Below are 18,855 nucleotides of genomic sequence, written 5' to 3' on the forward strand. Positions count from 1 at the left end.
TTTCTCCTCCAAAACCACGTAGTGCCCCTTTAAGGTCAGTTTGCTTATTCAGTCATGAAAACAAAGAGAGTTTGTTTATTTAGTTTGTTTACAACAACACAATGTCATACTGTTCTACTTTGTTTATATTTGGCGGACCCTGCCACCTCTCTGGCATCAAACCTCTGAGAACAGCTTCTTTATTCAGTTATGGTGGGAAAAAAATCTGATATTTCTTTGTATCATTACCTCACTAATCTGTAAATATTAAAATTCTGAGTTTGAATAACTTCTCCAAAACTACACAGTGCCCCTTTAATGTAAACACATGCAGTCCCATGTGAAATGCCTCATCTTCAGAGTAACATTTGGTCTAATAAACTCAAACAGATTTTAGTTCACATGTGTAATAATTTTGAAGTGTATCGCCCATAAAAGCGTTGGAAAACATTTAATAAACCTGCAGGACCCAAGCCTTACTGTACATTTTACTCCCAGTTGTGTGTGTTACTATAGAGACGGCTAAATGACAGTCCCCCAGCAGGGAGAGCCAATGGACGGCCACAGCAAGGTGTCTGGTTACTCCCAGTCAGCCCACGCTAGCTGGGCTAAAGGAGGGGTTATTCCGCTTCTCAGCACTAAACGGTGACTTGGCTGCGCTGCTGGAAGGGACCTCAATGCTGTGTTAGTGGCCATGAAACACGACTTTTGAGCAAGAGATTTGTTTGTTTTTTTTAACTGTGGAGGCTCGGAAAAGAGTACCTGCAGTAGAGTGGATTTTATAGCTGAACGTGTGGAGGAAACCTGTTGCCTGCCTGCCTGCCTGACTGCCTGCCTGCCTGCCTCGCCGCTGACACTACCCGAGATGTTGCTTTGTGGATGGGATGGCCTCTGGTCCCGTTCGTGTGCGCACTCATAGCCTCGTCGGAGTACGAACATTTCCCTCTCAAGTGATTGTGTAGCTCTTCCTCGACTGGTAAGCACATTTACATAACTTTTATTGTGTTGTTTGCTAACTTTTGTGTTGACGGGAAAACCGAGGAGTTGAGTTGTGTTGTCGCGAGGCTCGAGCGCCGATGCTCCTATTATCTAAAAAGAAAAAAAACGTTAACTCGGATGTTAGCTAGCTTGTTTTTACGCTAAATTTGATGATTTTTTAGCAGGTTTCGACCCAAATGTTTTGCTGTTGGGAACATTAACGTGACAACAATACCGCTCCCACCGCTGCTGTCTGACATGGGGGCATCTTTGACCACACCAGTCACTGTATTTTAAGTTTGGGAGGGAGGAGACACCACTGTAAAAATAACAGGGTGTCTAGCCGAGTTAGCTTTCAAGTTCACCCACCAGCACTATTTATGTGATTTTTCTTTTTTTTTTCTTGAGGAAAATTAATTTTCTCCTGTGTCAGTGCAGGCTGAAGGTTTTATGGGGGTTGTACGAATGCAATTTGTACCCCCTCCCCCTTCATTACCATAGAAAAGTACTAAAGCTAACTCAGAGTCAAAGGTCATCATGGAGGTTTTAAAGATGTCATTCATGACGAAGGCCGGGAATTACAGAGTAGCCTAACTCATCATACCCCACAATAGTACCAAGATACTCGACACATTGCAAGACTATCATCATCTGTCAGTAACTGTCTAACTGAAGGATACAAAATACCCCAAAAAGCTGTAGAAGTTCAGAAGTTATTGAATTCACTGCATTGTGGTGTCAGTTTCACCAAATTTGACATAAACTGAGATGTATAAAAAAAAGTGCATGCTGACCTAGTGTCTCTATCTCACACTGACTGCAACTTGTCCATATCCACGTGCACCCTTGCGCTGATATTGCCATGTTGGTGTTGTTCGCAGAACATCGTAATTAATGTTACACCCGGACCATCATTGAAACTGACCAATAACGCTTTTTGTAATGTCATAGCTTACCGACTCAGGGGTGGTGGTGGGGGGGTAAAATTATCCTTTCAAACATGTGCGTAATGACATGAAAGGGTGTATTTAAACCCAAACCATGTTTTCCTAAGCCTAACCAAGTACTTCTGTTACCGAAACCTAACTTAAGTATATTTGTTGCCAAACCTAACAAGTGTCTTAGTTCCCTAAACCTAACAAGTATTTTAGTTCACTAAACCTAACCAGGTATTTTAGTTCCCTGAACCTAACCAAGTATTTTAGTTCCCTAAACCTACCCGAGTATTTTTATTGCATAAACCCAACCAAGTATTTTTATTGCATAAACCTTGCCAAGTATATTCATTGCCTGCATATTGCCGCATTGATATTTTGTCAAACCCCTATTCATGACTGAAAAAAAAGACATGGGGACTCTGTGTGACTGAGCGAGATGAACCATCTGAAGTGGGTATGATGGAGATGGTGTGAGCATCATCATAGGAAAAAATGGAGAAAATAGTCAGTGGGTTGGGTTTGTGTGTGTGTATGTGTGTGTGTTGGGAAGAGTTGGGGGGGTTGGAGTGAGGTTTTGCAAAACCATGCTCTTCATGTCACGGTACTCATAGAAACCCTGTGATTAACAGAAATGGAGCGGATGAGGTCGAGACCAAAATGAGAAGTAAGGGCCGTTGGTCCAGAGCTGGGCTGATAATCATGGAATAGTCATGGCTCTCTCTTTCTCTTTCTGGCTGGTCCTGAGCTAAAAAACCAAAACACTAGCATTCAGTCAGTGTGGCTTATTGGTTAGAGAAACCAGTCCATTACTGGAAGGTAGCAGGCTTGGTGCTCCAATGCCGGATGTCAACAACCTTGTGCGAAACTTATTGCGAGATAATCTGGGAAAGCATGTTGGCTAATTGACTAAATTTGTAAGTAGGTCATGATTAATGAAAACCAACCATCAGGTTTTCCCTTTTATTTAGTTGAGTCATCGCTTCTGCTCCATTCCCGCTACTGTTTTCTTCACAGGGCACTTTCGTCAGACACTGCTGTGAATGCAACCAGTAACTCTCTACTCGTGCACAGTTTTGCAGTAGTAAGAAAAATTAGTAAGCAGTTAGTAAAAGTACTATATCTATTTTGATGATGGATTTATCGCTTCGAGTAATGTTTTTACGAGAAATTAAGTCAAAATTTTCTTGAATTTTTCTTAAATGTGAATGTTTTCTTGTTTCTTTACTCCTGTATGACAGTGAACTGAACTGGCTTTTTATGGACATACTAACTAAACTATTAATTGAGGAAATAACCAACATATTAAACAAAATTGAAAATAATGGTTAGTTGCAGTCTTATACTACATATTCATGAGCATTAAAGGAGAAAGTTCATTAGCTTTACATCTTCAGTTTGCATTTTATCAGCTTCATAGCCTACAGTCTGGTTTTGGTTTGCTATGCTCATTCTGAAAACATCAGTCCTTACATCATCAGTCATATTGGTTCAAAAGATATTCTGATCCAGGCCTTCCTAGACACCGTGTGTGTTTTGAATTTGAATCGTGTGCTTGCAGGCTGCATATGATTCTGGGAATAGAGGTTCACTCAGAGTTTGTTGTTGAATTTTCCTGGCATGGATAACTTCAGGAAGATTTTCACCTCAATGTTGGCGCAAAAGACCTCTTCTCGTCGGCTTCTGTTCCAAATGCATTTGCCAGCTGAGACCACAGTTCTGATGTTTGGAGGATATGAACAAATTCCTTCTCATATCTTATGTTACGAGTTATGCTTTTGGAAATAGAAGTGGAATCTGGTGTTTTTATGGGTGATTGCTTCGAAAGTGCAGCTACTCCCATTATTAAAAGATTTAGGATAAGAGAAAAGTTTGATATAAAGATATACATGTTTCTTCTAATTATTTTGTTCCTAGAAAATGTATTGGGATAGGTAATGAAAACGAAACAGGAACTGATATTAATTCTACCTTTTTGGTGTGGGTTACTCAAATGAAGTCCATTTTTTTCAGGGGATTGTTTTCAAATCCATTTCATGGGTTGTAGCTGTGTTGCTGACAGGAAGGTGGGAGGAAAGGAAAGGCTTCACCTAAGTGCAGAGTAAAGAGCACTATCACGTTTCCAGGATTATTTTCTTTAAAATCCTTGTGACTGTGGCCAAGACTTTCAAACACTTAGCAGCAGCAGCAGACTAAGCCTTGTTTAGGTTTTCCTTTCTAGCTATAGTGTGGGAATACCTGGGAACAAACATCCCCACTGTTTGAAAAAGAAAAAGAGAATGAGGCGCTGAAGTGGTGAAGGCTGTCTGCTCTCGCTGTTTTGGGCCGCTGCCTCCTAAGCCCCCTCAATAATGAGCAGGACCATAGTCCAATGTGAGAGGAGCTGGCCTGTGCAGCAGCCTCAGTGCGGATAAAAAACATTCCACTGTAGGTCTCTGTTGAAATAACAAGGGCCGCAAAACAATCAGTCTTCACAGCACCCGCTCTCCCCATTCTCATGGGTAATGAGCAAGATGGGTAGTAACCCACTTCGCCTCAGACTTCACGCCTCCCATTGACTAGAATGGTTAACCTGCATTCCTGCATAAACATTTAGGCCTGTGACATGCTTACTCATTAACTCTCTTCTACAAACTCAGATTCATAGAACGGACGTTGTTTCTCATGTTGCTTTCAGAAATTAAGCCCAACACTAATGAGGCTGCTGACCCAGTTTATGCTAAGAGTTCATGGATTAGTGATATGCTCAAATTTAGCTCATAATTCCAAACTGTGCCATGGTGTTGCATAGCTTGTTTTAAAAATGTTGGGTTAAAGAAAAAGATGCTGTTTCATTGCACTGATATCTTAAAATATCCTGCTTCTGTTACATATCTTTGTCACAAGTGTTTGATAACCACATTTGAGCCAGCATTACACTTTTCCCCAGTATCCGTATCGGCATTGGCCCCAAAAATCAAGTGTGTCAAGTGCATGGCATTCCTGGAATTTAAGCCCATGTTGCGTAGAAAGATGTTTCTGCATATTGGTGGTGTTTCCACCCTGACTTGAAATGACCATATTACAGACATTACAACCATCACTGCTGTCACTTCGCTTTGTAATGTTTCTTCCTTTCCGCCATGACTCCTTCTTGTTGTAAGTTTCCAGCAGCATTGAAACACGAGTTTGATGTCATTGTTTTGCAATGCGCAACTTTCAGAAAAACATGCTGACATGGATAAGAGGAATTGATAACCAAGGAGACACACGATTCAAATGGATGGGACAAGTTGAAACTTGCTCTCCATTACCATCCCTATTCAAACTGCTTAAATTCTCACCTCTACTCGCCTGTCCAATTGCTGCATGACCATGGTTGCCTTAAATTACAGAATTTTTTGGCACCTTTGGTCTTGTTTGTTTGTCTTACTTTCGCTGATATTAATTGTGAAATTTAAACTTATGTGTAAATCTAAAAATCAAGAGAAAACCTAGCCAGTTGAGTACACAGGTGTGGTCCATACCCAAGAGTCAAACCAACAGGTATATTGCCATTAGCAAAACGGCAACATCACAGAACACAGCCAGATATGATCTGACTCACTAGGTTTGGGCATCTTTGCTGTTGGCACTTTTGTCTCTATTAGCCAAATGTGTGCACCTGCCAATCTTTCAGGAACAGACATGATATTTGCAGTTTTGTCACACTTTGTGATTTGCCTTTACTTTACTTTAAAAGAATAAAATAAAAAAAAGTTAGAAAAAACGTGTTTTAAAAGATTATCTTAAGTCATTTAAGGACAGTGGTTCTATAGAAAATGAATGATCACCAAATGTGTTGGCTTGTAATTTGGTACATGTCCCAGACACGAGTGATGCTTCCTTTATCTTACAGAGGAATTATGACTCCTTTCCAGTTTATATGTGATTTCATCTGCTTTGTTTTTTGTGTTTTTGATGTGCTGCGTTTAATGTGGCTTTGCTCAAATTTGTGGCAAAGAGTAAAAATTGCTATAAAAAAAAATTCACAAGATATGTCAACAGTGATAATGTTTTTTTCATGGGCTGTTAAAATGGGTTTGTTTTCACAGGGAAAAAAAACATTATTTTCAAGTTTCACCAGCCTTGAATAAAAACAGATTTTCTACTTATATTGTACCCTGATTGTCAGTAGGTGTCATATTTTGGGGATACGTATTGGGAAACTTGCACAATTTTGAATCTTTCAGGTCTAATTAATATGACAGGAGAAAAAGATCGAGGAAGAATAAAAGGTTATCACTAACAGCAGGTTTCAGCAGTATTATACACAGTATAATTAGTAACAGTATTACCATATATCATATTATAATACCATGAAACAACAATGTCAGGTGGGACTTGGGCAATTTTTAAAGGTGGTCTCATGGATTTTAGCTTTATCTGAAAAATCAAGTCTGGTTGCACAGTAATACCGCAACAGTAAGTCAGTAATCTTCTTTTGGTTTTCGGCAGATTATAGTGTATAGTAGACAGAAGACCATAATTTGCTATGATACAAGCTCTAAGGACTATCGATCACAGCATGGATTGTCCTTTTCAGAGAACAACAGCCTCGTTGTGACGTGGTTTGAGCATGTTAACATTCTTCCCAGGGGAAGTGATAATACAGTTCAGACACACTTGTGGCTGCTCTACTCTGCTTTTTATTATTTGTGTGGTTCTTTTTGCTTCTTTACCCCCGCTATTGTGGCACAATTACGTCTAACTGTACCATATGTCTGTAAATCCTCAGCTGTGTCTGGCAAATTATCCTCTGAATTGCTTTACAACTCTGACATATGTTTAATATCTTTTTCAAATTTTTACCTTTCCCTGTATTTCTGCACAATATAGCCTTTTTTATAGCCTCAAGAGTATCCCAGTCTGCTTTTCACTGCACATACAATATTATATGAGAATTCAAATAAAACCTTTAAATGTTGAAAGCATAATCCTTTTTTATATATCCTAAAATCTCCTTGGCGGACTGTGAAATAAAAGTTAAACACACTGTATCTGGACGTGCACATGCACTTCTACAGTAGCACCTACAAGTTTTGTATGAGTGTGTACATTAGCGATGCACCATATGAATTTTTTTCAGCCAATAATTACCTGACTCTCAAGGCCGATACCAATAAAATAACCGATAATAGAAACCAACATTTTTATGCTTTTTCATGCACACCTAAGTGCAAGAAAGGCTAAGATGTAGTGAGCAAAGATGGTTTATTTGATATTCCATAGCTGTGACAAGATTTTATGACTAAACATGAAGACTTTTTTCCTCGAGTTTTGTGTTCTTCTTGTAAAAAAAAAAAAAAAAAAACAGTTCACACAAGTGACGTCATGTCTATATTGCGTGGCTCTACACAGGTGCTGCAGTTCGGCGTTATGAGTGCAACAACAGCGTGTTTGTTGTTCATCTTCTCTGTTTTTATTGGCTGCTCACAAAACAACTGTAAAGGTGCATACCACCACCTACTGTGTGCACATGCTGCACTTGTTAAGCCAACAAAAGCAATTTGTTCTTTGTGTTATCGGCTATAATTTCTTTATCTGCCGATAATGTAAATTTCCCATTATTGGGCCTATAATTTATCTGTCCAATATATATCATGCATCCCCTAGTGTACATAGTGTGTAATGCAGGTGCTAATAATTGCTGCTCTGTTAGCAGTGGCCTGTCAAAACTAGGAGCTTCCCATTTTGCTCACATTTGCATCATTTTGATGTCATGGATTGATTGAGAGGATAAGACCTCAGTGTCACTACAGCACACGAGCTGGGATTTTAAGGGAAACGGTGATAAAAACAGATTAACCTAACCTAACCTGTTGTTCCTTTTATTCAGGGCACTAAACAGTTGACTTTCAGCTGGTCTATGGCATTTTAAGCCCACAAATCTCCATAACCCTTCCTCATTATGTGTCTTTCTTTGTTTTTGTTGCCTTGATGCAAATTTCTGGCCTTCATCCCGTGGAATGCAAAGCATCATCAAAATGTGGAAAAAATTGCTGTAAAGAGTAGAACCCGAGCGATATATTGGTTGGCCTATCACAGATTCATTTATATGTTGCTCGATATTTACCAATAAATCCAACTTTTTTGTTATTGTTTAACTGTAAATGATCCTGCCTCTGTAACATATCTTTGTCAAAAGACTTTGATAAGCACATTTGAGGGATCAGTGAAAAAAAATGTGTCAATATTGGTCAATATGTCAGTATTGGAATCTTTCATTTCCTAATATTGGTATTGGCATTGGCCCAAAAAATCGAATACCATTTGAGTACTCTAGTAAACAGTGTGATTTGCGACCCAACATAATATGAACCACCACACAATGTATATCGTCATGTAAATTTACTGTTGTGTGACATTGGTTGATGTGTATTTACATATATTTTACACCAAAAACTGAATTTGCTATATCTTTATCCTCTATTATCCACAAGATAATATAAACTAGTTTGCTTGAGTTTGCCCCTGTTCTAGTTTTATGAGATGTAACCAGGAAACAGAAGTGTGTCATTACTTAATTGCAGAGCAGCAAGCAGCTTTAAGACCACACCAAAAGAAATAGTGTTTTGCTTTTCTAGATAAGTGTCCTCTTAAATTGGAAGCTGCCATCTTAAATCTGAGAGGCTGGCAGAGGCTTTGAGTAATAAACTGCTACTTTGTTGAATGTAACTCAAGTAGACCAGGGTGTGTTTGTGTGCGTGTCTGTGTGTGCATGTGCACATCATGTGCTCGCACCTCTTCAGTTGCAGAGGATGATAAGATGGCTTACATTTAGAAGATGTGGGAGTTTACCCCAGGGCATGAGAGAGAAAAAATGTTGATCAGAACTGGTATTAAATGCACCAATGCTTTGTGATATTGTTTGGATATTTCGGCTCATTAACTTTCATTTCAGTAGGGTGTGGATACTTACAGGATTGGACTTGTTCGGATAATATGCCCATCTGAATTAAAAAGAAACAGAAAATCTTGACATCATGACTCACCTGAGAAATTGAATGAAAAAAGTATATATTGCTTTGACTTGCAAAGGAGAAGCTCTATGTGTTTTCCAGCCTGATTTGACCTTGTGCCAGAGCTCCTATCATATACAGCAGCAGGAAATAAAGCACCAACCTGGTTAAAGTTTTTTTTCTGTTTATTTTCTGGTGTAAATCAGTTGTCCTCTTGTCTTTGCTTGCACAGGGAAGATGCACGTGTCTCTGGCAGAAGCCCTTGAGGTTCGGGGAGGCCCGCTCCAGGAGGAGGAGGTCTGGGCAGTGCTCAGCCAGAGTGCTGAGAGCCTCCAGGAACTTTTTCACAAAGGTATGCACATGTGGAATTAAGTGTGCAAAGATGTTTCCAAGAAATGATTGTACAAACACACAAAACACAGTTTCTTTTACTTGCATAGCTTCTTATGTCATTCCTGTCCTATTTTTGGACATCCTACTCTCTAAATCTGTCAACACCACTTTTTTAAGGAGCTGAATGAAAATCTGGTGTCCAGATCTCCTGAATTACAGGTTCCATTTTGTATTAGAGTGGCAACAAACTGCCAACTCTTTTGATAATCGATGAATCATTTAAGACATTCTTCAAGCAAATATGTCAAACATTTGCGGGTTCTGGCTTCTATAATGTACAGATTTGCTACTTTTCTTTGGCATTTATGATTGTAAAACTTTTTTCCCAAATGACATTTTATAGACAAATTGATTTTCAAAATATACACAAGATTAATCGCTATGAAAATAATTGTTAGTTGCTAGTTAGTTGCAAAAAAGTAAGTCAAAACAAACAAGATTAAAGCTTTTAAACTGGCTAATTTTGTCTCATCTAAATTGCAGATTTGTTGCACTCTTCATTGTCAGTTTGTTGCCTTTTGTTCTGCGTCATTAGTACAAGTGTTGACTGTGCAGTTTCACGTGTTCTAATAATTTTTGTGGGTCCTGTAAGTGTCTGTGATTGTCCTTGAAGAAAGATAAGGCTGACAAATTCCAGAGTGACTTTGCAACTTAAATAAACTTCTTTGTGACTAATGGAGGTTTAGCTCTGGAGATACTGGACCGGATGTGAGTCAACAGGTACTGCAGTGTGTGGGTGGTGCCTAGTCTCAAACAAAAGTGGTAAACCTGTCTATGTTGGTCATAGTTGTGTCATCTAAACTATTTACCATTGTCCTTGTGAATTTCCATGAAGCAGTAACCAAGATTTGAGCATTTCTGCATAAACCACCTTGACCTCAACTTCCAGTTTTGCTGACTGGTTCCATTGCAGACAATCCTGGCCTGCTTTAGGAATTCTGTCTCATCAGTGTGGCCTGAAAATATGCTTTTTATGAGGAGGTCACTTTTACAAAGATAGGATTGTGCTCATGTATTGAAGTAATCAAGGCTTCTAAGATAAAGCTCAGAACCTAAGAAGGACAAAATGCAAGGTTGGATACTTGGAGTATTTTAGATGATCTTGTTTGAATCTCTGCATGTTGTTGTGCTGCAGTGATTGTGTTTGTTAACACATCCTTCATTTTCTTCCAGCGTGTAGTTGTGTAGCTATATTGAGTAAATTGTGGCTTCTCATGTGCACAGTTTTAGACTGCTGACTGAGTGAAGCTAAGATTTGAAGAGCAGATGTTGGAACCAGTTATTAAAGAGTCACTGAGCTATGTAAAGAAGTATGTTTACCACGAGAGGGGATTAATAATGGCAACCATTTAAACTTCAAATTGTCAGAAGATTTGCTAGATATTCTGGTCAGCTATGGAAGATAACAGAGTTTTTGCTGGTGAATAAATACATTAAAATTTTCTTACGGAAGTGTTTTTTACAGAAAAGAAAGTATAATTGCCACAATAAAATACTTAAAAATGGCACCTACTCCCATTCTATTGAAAATTATATGCTGGACACAAGACGTCTCGTCCTTCATTGTAAAGTCCATTCCTGATGTATACATATTGGACCAAGATTGGCTTCCAATCTATTTATGATGTCACAAATCATGCTCGTAGGCCCGCCTCTTTAAATCATGTTTTCAGCAGATGAATACAGGTGAAAAAAAGCGGTCTATTGTCAAACTGCTCATACATCTTTCTACACGGTGAAGCTCAAACCTGTAGGAACAAGAAGGACGCTGGAGGGGGGCCTTAAAAAACATTAAAACAGGAAAAGTCAGTGTCTTTCTTTGCAGAATTAGATGAAATGTTTTAGGAAATTTCAGATTTTAGGTGTATTTTGTTCTGTTTGAGTGCAGTGAAACTGAATGTCAGGTTTCCTAATGTATGGAGGGTGCCAACTTAGAGTTTACTTAGCAAGTCGTTATATGACTTGTCACACACTTTTCAGACATTGTGAATAGACAAACAATGTCAAACACTAAACCACCAGCGCAGTCTTTCTTCCCCTGTGTGTAAACGGTGGTGGTTAGTTACTATGTTTGTATAAGAATGATTTGTTTGAACAGGCAATGTGTGAATATTTCTGATTTGTTAGAGGAGTTCCCCTTCATGGCTTTGTCTATAAAATATTTAGGATCAAGTAGAAACCAGCATTTACAAAATTGAGCGTTGTTCTTGATCTCTCTGCCTGCTCTGCAGAGGCTATAGCCACTTAACATCTGCCAGCCTCTTGCTTTTGGGAATTGAATGCATGGTACACTGTAGAAAGTAAGTTTTGAAACATACTTTTTAGAGGACAGGCTCTTGGTGTAATAGTTCAGAATTATTCCCTTCCTCTAGCTCAGATAGCAGCTTATCAGACTGAAATACTACATTGTTAAAGGATAAAGAGCTTACAGTGTTACAATTTGCTGCCCTTTGAAGTGAGAAGGGAATCAAATGGTGCGTGGCCAAGTCATGTTTTGAATATTTCTGCTTTCTATTAGGAGTTTCCATCTGGTATGGTTTCTGCTTATATCTGCAGTTTGGTGAAACTGTTGATTAGTGTGTTATCTTAGAACTTGCTCAGGCTGAGTCATGTACTTCTGCTCAGTTCTATTATCCAGAGGAAAAGTTTAGTATGGGATACACCTAGTAACCCAGTCTACTTTTGAGTAAGATCTCCAAATGGTCACATGAGTTTTAAACAGGAAACTTCTATTTACTTAGTAAATTCCAGCTTTTGAAAGCAGATATATGGTGCCTCAAATCCAGCTCCTCAGTTCCTCTCCGCTCCTCTCTGAGTATCAGTCAAAGAAAAGAATTTTGCAGCGCTGCTCAAACATTCCTTTGTGTATTTTTAAAACGTTCTCTGACCATAGCGCTGGCTGTGGCTTTGTAGGAATAGAGAATTACGCTGTGTAGCCATTCCTTTCTGCTTCTGTGCCTCAACAGTTATTTTCCTGCAGGCTAAGAAAGCAACATGTGTTTTTGTTTACTTCAATCATCTTGAGTTTCCATAAACGCCAAAGCCTTCGCAAGAAACATCCACTGTGGTTGCATATGTGTACAGTCACCGCATTCAGGCTGTGCAAATTTTGATGCAAGTATCAAGCTTGAAAACACAGTACTTCATATGAACACCATGGGAAATTTAAATAATGGAAGTTGAATTGTGTATTTTTTTTCTCCAGTGGTTTAATTGCCTGTTTCCCTCTGCAGACCCTGCAGCCATGGGCTTTATCATCTCTCCCTGGTCCCTCCTGCTCATGCCCTCTGGCAACATCTCCTTTACAGATGAGTATGTCACCCAGCAGGACTTACGAGCCTTCACAGCCCCTGAAGTCCTGGAAGGGGTCTCCTTGTCTTGCGTTGCTGATATAGAGAAGGTATAAATCTTTACGTAACCCATGTGGTGACAGAATCTCACAAATTCTCTAGTCTACATCCTCGAATGCTTCACTGGTGCGAGTTTTATCACCTTTTCCAGAATCTTGTGTTATTGCTTATATGCTTTCAGCAAAATCCGGGTGATAACTTTTAGTTTAAAGTGGAGCTGTCTGGTCTATTCCCTGTTTGGAGTTCTCTACTAAACAAACTCATACTTGCTTTCAGCATTTTTTACTGAAACGTGTGTAGCCATCTCCATGGCAACCAGACACTATCCTCCAGATGCTAAAGTGACCACCAAGCAACAAAATGTGACATCTGACATAACAAAAAAAAGTTTTAACAGGGTTTGGAAAATGCTTAATTTTAAGCCTTATGTTTTCAAGATTAGGGATATGCCTGAACTCCAATATAATCCTTGTTTTGATGTTTTGACTGTTTGATCTTCAAAATAATCCGGTGTTTCATCTACAGTATCACTCATAAACCAAAAACCTTTTAATATTTAAAAAGAAAATATCCCATTGCCATATTTGTTTGTTCTCTCCTATCGTTGAATTTAGCATTTACTTATTTCATTTGACATGTACTACAGCCAGTAAGTTTTTAATGACAGTGGGTGGGTGTAGAAAACTTAGTTGTTGTGTCAGGGCACACAGGTGTTTAATAAGTAACATACCACCACAAACCTCTGAGAATAATTATTGATTGCTTGCAGATGTGACATGGTCGTGTAGTTGCAACATTCAGAAGTAAGGTCATGAGCAACCATATTGTCTCCTGCAAAGCACTCGAAACTTCTTTTGCATATGCAGAGAACCACACCCCCTCCACTCTGGTAGAAGAGCTAAAATCTTGCATGACTGGATTCCCGTCTCTGGCACGGTCCCACAGACCTCAACACAGTTTTGTGCTGAGTCAGTTTTCCAGTGCTGGTCCCGCCTCCCCAGCTGAGTTATTTCAGTGTAGAAAATATAATCTGTTTCTCTCATTATCAGAGACTGTGGGTAAACATACGTCAGCTGCGAGTGCCACGATTTTCCTTTCACTTTTTCAACATTCAGGGTGGTGTTGTTACTTTTAATGGGCGGCTTTTAAATTTCCACATCTTCTGAGAATGTGAGTGTGTCTTTAAGGGTGCACCCGAGCTCTGTTCCTGAAAGACCTTGAAGGCTATGTTGCATTCTTTGGCAATCCATGAATTATTCTTTCCTCTACCAAGCCCAACATTCAGGGGAAGTGATTTCTCTCCCAAGCAGTGAGAGCAGAGTAATAAGGAGAGGGAAATGGAAAAAGGTTTTTGGATTTAGGCTGAAAGCCCCTGTCCTTTTCCTTTCCAAATAAGAATGAATTCAACTTTTATTGCACTCCAGCAGTTATTGAGCTTTTAGTCTGTCTCGCTTTCTTTCACAGGGCTGTTTGACTTTTTTAATAAGGTTCAGTGCCTAGTTTATCTAAATGAAACAAAATCTTTAGCCTTCTCTTTCTATGTGCCCACGATTGCTTTAGTCTTGTCTCATCGTTTGTTTATGGGAAATGATTCTTTAAAGAACAACGTTGAATGAAGTGTAATGCTGCTTAAGAAGCTCAAGTGATGTTTTTTTATTCTCCACAGATGCACATGTATTCCTTAGGGATGACCCTGTTCTGGGGAGCGGACTACGAGATCCCCCAAAGTCAGGTAAATCATTACCAAGGTTACTTCCTATCAAATGACAAAGAGTCATGAAATGGGACTATATTCACACTTTGTTATTTGGTGATTGTGTTTTCGTTTATGTTTCCGAAAACGCCACATATTGTCTCAAATAGTGCAGAACCGAAAGGCACGAGGAAATAAGATGCTGACATGTCAGTATTAATGATTATTAAAGATGTCTTCTTGTAGATTGATGTGCATGTTATTTGACTGAAGACAGAAGAGTATATTTTAAAGGTCAACATTTAAACGTGCGTATTGTAGCCCAAATGCCCGATAACCACACTGAAAACACACATTATCTTCTTAAGTGGAATCTGACAATCACATCTGAGTATCTCATCAAGACAAGAAAAAGTTCACGCTGTAAATGCACTTGGAATGTGTTTGGTCTGGCTCATAATGTGTTCATATCTCAGCAAGAGTCAGCCAGGTGTAAAACACAATCCACGCTCACATTTATGAGAAAGTACCGCCCATCCACTCCGCTTCACTGAAAGGCCCCAGTCCACTCTTATCATGTCCTTTCCCTAACACATGAAGAAAGTACTGTAATAGTTCTTGTGGCAGCTGTGAATCTTCTAAATAAACAAAATGCAACATGTTGTTTCTGATGGATTCAAATAAAGTGTCACAAAAGACGTCAAGTGTCCACACTGACAGTATTGACACTTAATCTCCCTTCATCCACTGTGCCATGTTTGTACCTACATGCTTTCTTTACATATCGTGTACAGAAATGGCATACATGTGAAGAGAATACAGATAATCTAATTACAATGTTTGCTCTGACACACATTTATTTACTGCACTCTACAAAGGAAACCAATGTAGCATGATAGTAGATTGCAAACCGAAATCCGATTAAAATCAGTGTTTCATACCAAAGTGATGTCAAACCCAAACTTTGCAAGTACACTGAATACCAAGTTTTACAATGTTTTTATTTTTACATGGACAAAGCAAAGTCTGTGGGGAAAATGGAGACTTAGCTTAACTTCTTGTAATACATTTTAGTATTTCATAGTGAACCCACTTACACCATACATATGTATAAGACAAAACCAAAACATTTACGATAACACTTCCCCCCCATCCCAATCACATCCACCCAGATTACAACATTTATAACAACACTATAAAGCTCAGTCAATGCTCTGTGACAAAAAACAAAAGAAAGTCCCATGCAAGACAAAAGATCACCCTAATGTTAAAACAAAGCTAAAAACACAAACAAGGAGAACATTTAGGTTGTTTCTCCCTTTCAAAAGTAACAATCCTGATAAATATAATAGAAAATTTGGTGGAAAGTTGGTCAATCAAGGTATTTCTGATCGCCTGTGGTACGTGATTAAAGAAAGAATTCCATAGTTGACTAAATTTCCTTTTAACGCTACTCAGGACTGCAGATAGCCTTTCTCAGGGAAGAAACAAGTATTTAATTGTACAACATATTAACTGTAGGGGGCTAAGACTCAGTCCATTAAACTAATATACATTTCCTTGCAAATAACAAAAGTAAAGTTTAAACTTATAATCTTAGTTTAGACTTTTTAAAGTAGGTGAGGTGTTTGTGTCATGCTGGCAAGGCTTAGCTCTGTTTCTTTATCTAAACACAGTCGAGGTCAGCATGATATCTGGTTTAGAGATACCAGTAGAACATCATGTTTGAACTGTCTTCTTGCTGTTTGATTTACAGCCTATGAAGTTGGGGGAACATCTGAACAGCCTGCTTCTCAACATGTGTGATGATGTTACATTGAGTCGAATGTCGTTGCGCACGGTGCTGGACATCTGCAGCAAACACATCAGAAATTCCACTTGTGATCCTCCCTTCTCCTATATCAGAAAACTGGTCCGGTTGGTACTGGGCAGCCTTTCCCAGGTACGCAGTTTTTGTTTTTGTTATTATGTGGGTCAGATATGACATTCCTGTCTATTTTTCTATATTTTGATTTTGGCTACTCACCAGAAAGCCCTCAAGCTTTTTCCTAAGACTTGTATCTGCTCTGTCAGTAGGTTTGTTGAAATACACAACAAATAATGGGGCTCACACTGACAGAACATGATGTCAGGATGGATGACTCAGAAGGAATGACCCTTTAACTTCTGTCCTCCCCCTCTTTCTCCCCTGCTTTGTTTTTCTTTCACTCTCACCGTCTTTCTCTCAGCTGGACGGTCTGCTGACTGATAGAGAGTCTCTTCCAGAGCGGAGTAAGGAGATTCGGGAGAGGCTGAGGGGCAAAGGTTTGCCCTCAGGTAAGATGAGTTGCACCGACACACACATTAAACACAGAGCAATCTGAGCTGTTTTTGCTTGTTGTGTTGCCAAAGGAACTTTTGAGAGGTGTAGAAAGAGTTATTTATTTAGGCAGTGATTCCGATTTCTTGGCTGCCAACAATTCATGATAAAGGGGCCTGGTTGTTATTAATCTTCAGTAACACTTTTGTTATGTTTGCTGTGTTCTGTGTATCTTTCATTTGAGTGGCACAAAGACTGGAATGTGGACAAATCACAAGATTCCACATTAGAAGGTTCTGTAAAGAAAATAATAATGAGAACAGTTCTTAAAGGTCAAGAGAGTATGTTATCTGTTCTGAGGTTATGTTGGACCGACTGTTTGGTAGTTGTTTACATTATTTAGGGAGATACAGATGTAAATGCCTGCCCTGGTTGTCAAGCTATTCATCACTTACATCCACACTTTCTGAGTTTGTGGGAAAGAATCGAAAGTAGACGAGGAACAACACGCTGTAACCTCGAATGGGGTTTAATTCAGGAAAATATGACCAAATCTCCTCAGTGGTTTCTGAGAGAACTCCGGCAACTCTCCAGGCCATGGAAAGGAGAGCAGAGCAAAAACATGGCTTCCCGTCCCCATTATGTAAGCACGGCATGGCATTGATTACAGATGCATATTTTGGAGTCACCAGTGAAGCTGCCTGTCTGCTGTTTGTATCAGAGCTTTGTTTCCCCACTTGAGCACCAGCCAGCCCTAGGGAAAGTACATGCAAAGAGTATTACTCAGTTCTTAAGAGCCTTTCTTCTCAAGGAGCTGCTCTCTCCCTTCTGTATGCCAGTGGTTCCAAGGTCTAATTGCTGCGAGGGGAACTCAGTCATTGTCTCCTTTTTATGTTTGATATTTTATACTGGCATTTTTTCATTGCTATAGTCTGTATGACGGCTACATTATAGGAGTATTTACTGAAAAACTTGCCAACAATTGACTTCTTTGAAAAATGAGACATCCTGTTCAGAAAAGGTTTTTATTTTTTGTTCAATCTTGTCCGGTGCTTCTCTGAGTTCCTGGAAGTCCGCCCGTCTGTCTTTGATGTGTTTCCCTGTTAAGACCAAGCATATGCTTTATAGATTAAACCACCACATGCAGCGTTTTTACAGGACTTAACGTCTCCTCCTGCTCTCTCATTTCTGCGTCTCCTCCTCTTGTTTTTGCTCCCACTCGTGCACTTTTCTGCCTGTCTGTCTATCTTTTTCTCTCTAAAACAAGAGCTGTCACTGGCAGAGTTTATATACAGCATGTCTGGAAAGTCCAACTTGAAATTTATGAACAGTCAAAGAAGGCAACATTCATTATTTCGTTTCAAGAGAAAGACAGTGACAGACGAGGCTGGAGAAGTTGTTTGTTATTGTGGCACAGTATGTTCTAGTGTTTGTTTTTAAATAATGGGAAAAATTTGTCTCCTGAACAAAAACAGACTGTCTGCAGAAATTATTGCTGCCCCTTAAGGTCAAGAGCAGCCGTGCCATGTTTCTTAATTTGCTTTTCTGTGTGCTGTTGTTGGTTTACTTTACAAATTAATTACTTTTATTTGCCATTAATGTGTGCTGCTTTCCTCCCCCAAGCTGTAAAACACAAACTTCCTATTGCTGCTACAAATTCTGAGTAAATGCCATCTAATCCAACAAATAACTGTGCTAAATCAGTTGTGGCCTGATGAAAAATATTGAAATTAGAATTTATAGTGAATTTATCCAACCAGCCTTCATAAACAAGAAGCTGTGTCCCTACACTAGGTTATTATTAGATGTTATGTAAGCAGGATTGTCAATCATAATTTATTGTACTATACATCTCTTATTATGACTAATTGGGGAAACTGAGGACATACTGTATGCCTACCCAATTATTCATTTACTGTAGCGGGCTATCTGGGGCTGCGAGAGGCCCACTGCAGGTGCTCAGTATGTTGAGGCCAAGCCAACGTATTAAAAAAGGGAAAGTCTGCAACTGACAGTGCTGTGTTTAGTTGTCGTGTCATGCTGATACTGTTGGAAATGGGCGCCAGGTTGGACAGGCACTTAAGCATAATGAAGCGCAGTGTATTTATTCACAACAAAATCCTTGTTAATCCCTCTCTAGGTCGTCCTGATCATAAATACCACTTTCTGTAATGAGCCGAGTGGTTATAACTATGCAATCTGCTTGGAATGTCTTTCTGATTATCTCTCATACTGCATACTCATACTT

At 39.2% G+C, this 18,855-nt stretch overlaps 1 protein-coding gene across 4 annotated transcripts in view; it reads left to right on the forward strand.

Moving 5' to 3' along the window:
* Positions 1–647: 647 nt before the first annotated feature.
* ptpn13 (protein tyrosine phosphatase non-receptor type 13) overlaps positions 648–18,855 on the forward strand; it is a 50,996-nt gene continuing 32,788 nt past the window's right edge. For all 4 annotated transcript variants that reach the window (XM_073478323.1, XM_073478324.1, XM_073478326.1 and 1 more), the window contains exons 1-6: positions 648–955; positions 9,105–9,224; positions 12,499–12,665; positions 14,282–14,347; positions 16,065–16,250; positions 16,537–16,624. In XM_073478323.1, the coding sequence (XP_073334424.1) occupies positions 9,110–9,224; positions 12,499–12,665; positions 14,282–14,347; positions 16,065–16,250; positions 16,537–16,624 (622 nt within the window). In that variant the 5' untranslated portion in view covers positions 648–955; positions 9,105–9,109. The remainder of the gene's footprint in view (positions 956–9,104; positions 9,225–12,498; positions 12,666–14,281; positions 14,348–16,064; positions 16,251–16,536; positions 16,625–18,855) is intronic.

Source organism: Pagrus major, chromosome 12 (assembly GCF_040436345.1).
Source record: "Pagrus major chromosome 12, Pma_NU_1.0".
NCBI lineage: Eukaryota > Metazoa > Chordata > Actinopteri > Spariformes > Sparidae > Pagrus > Pagrus major.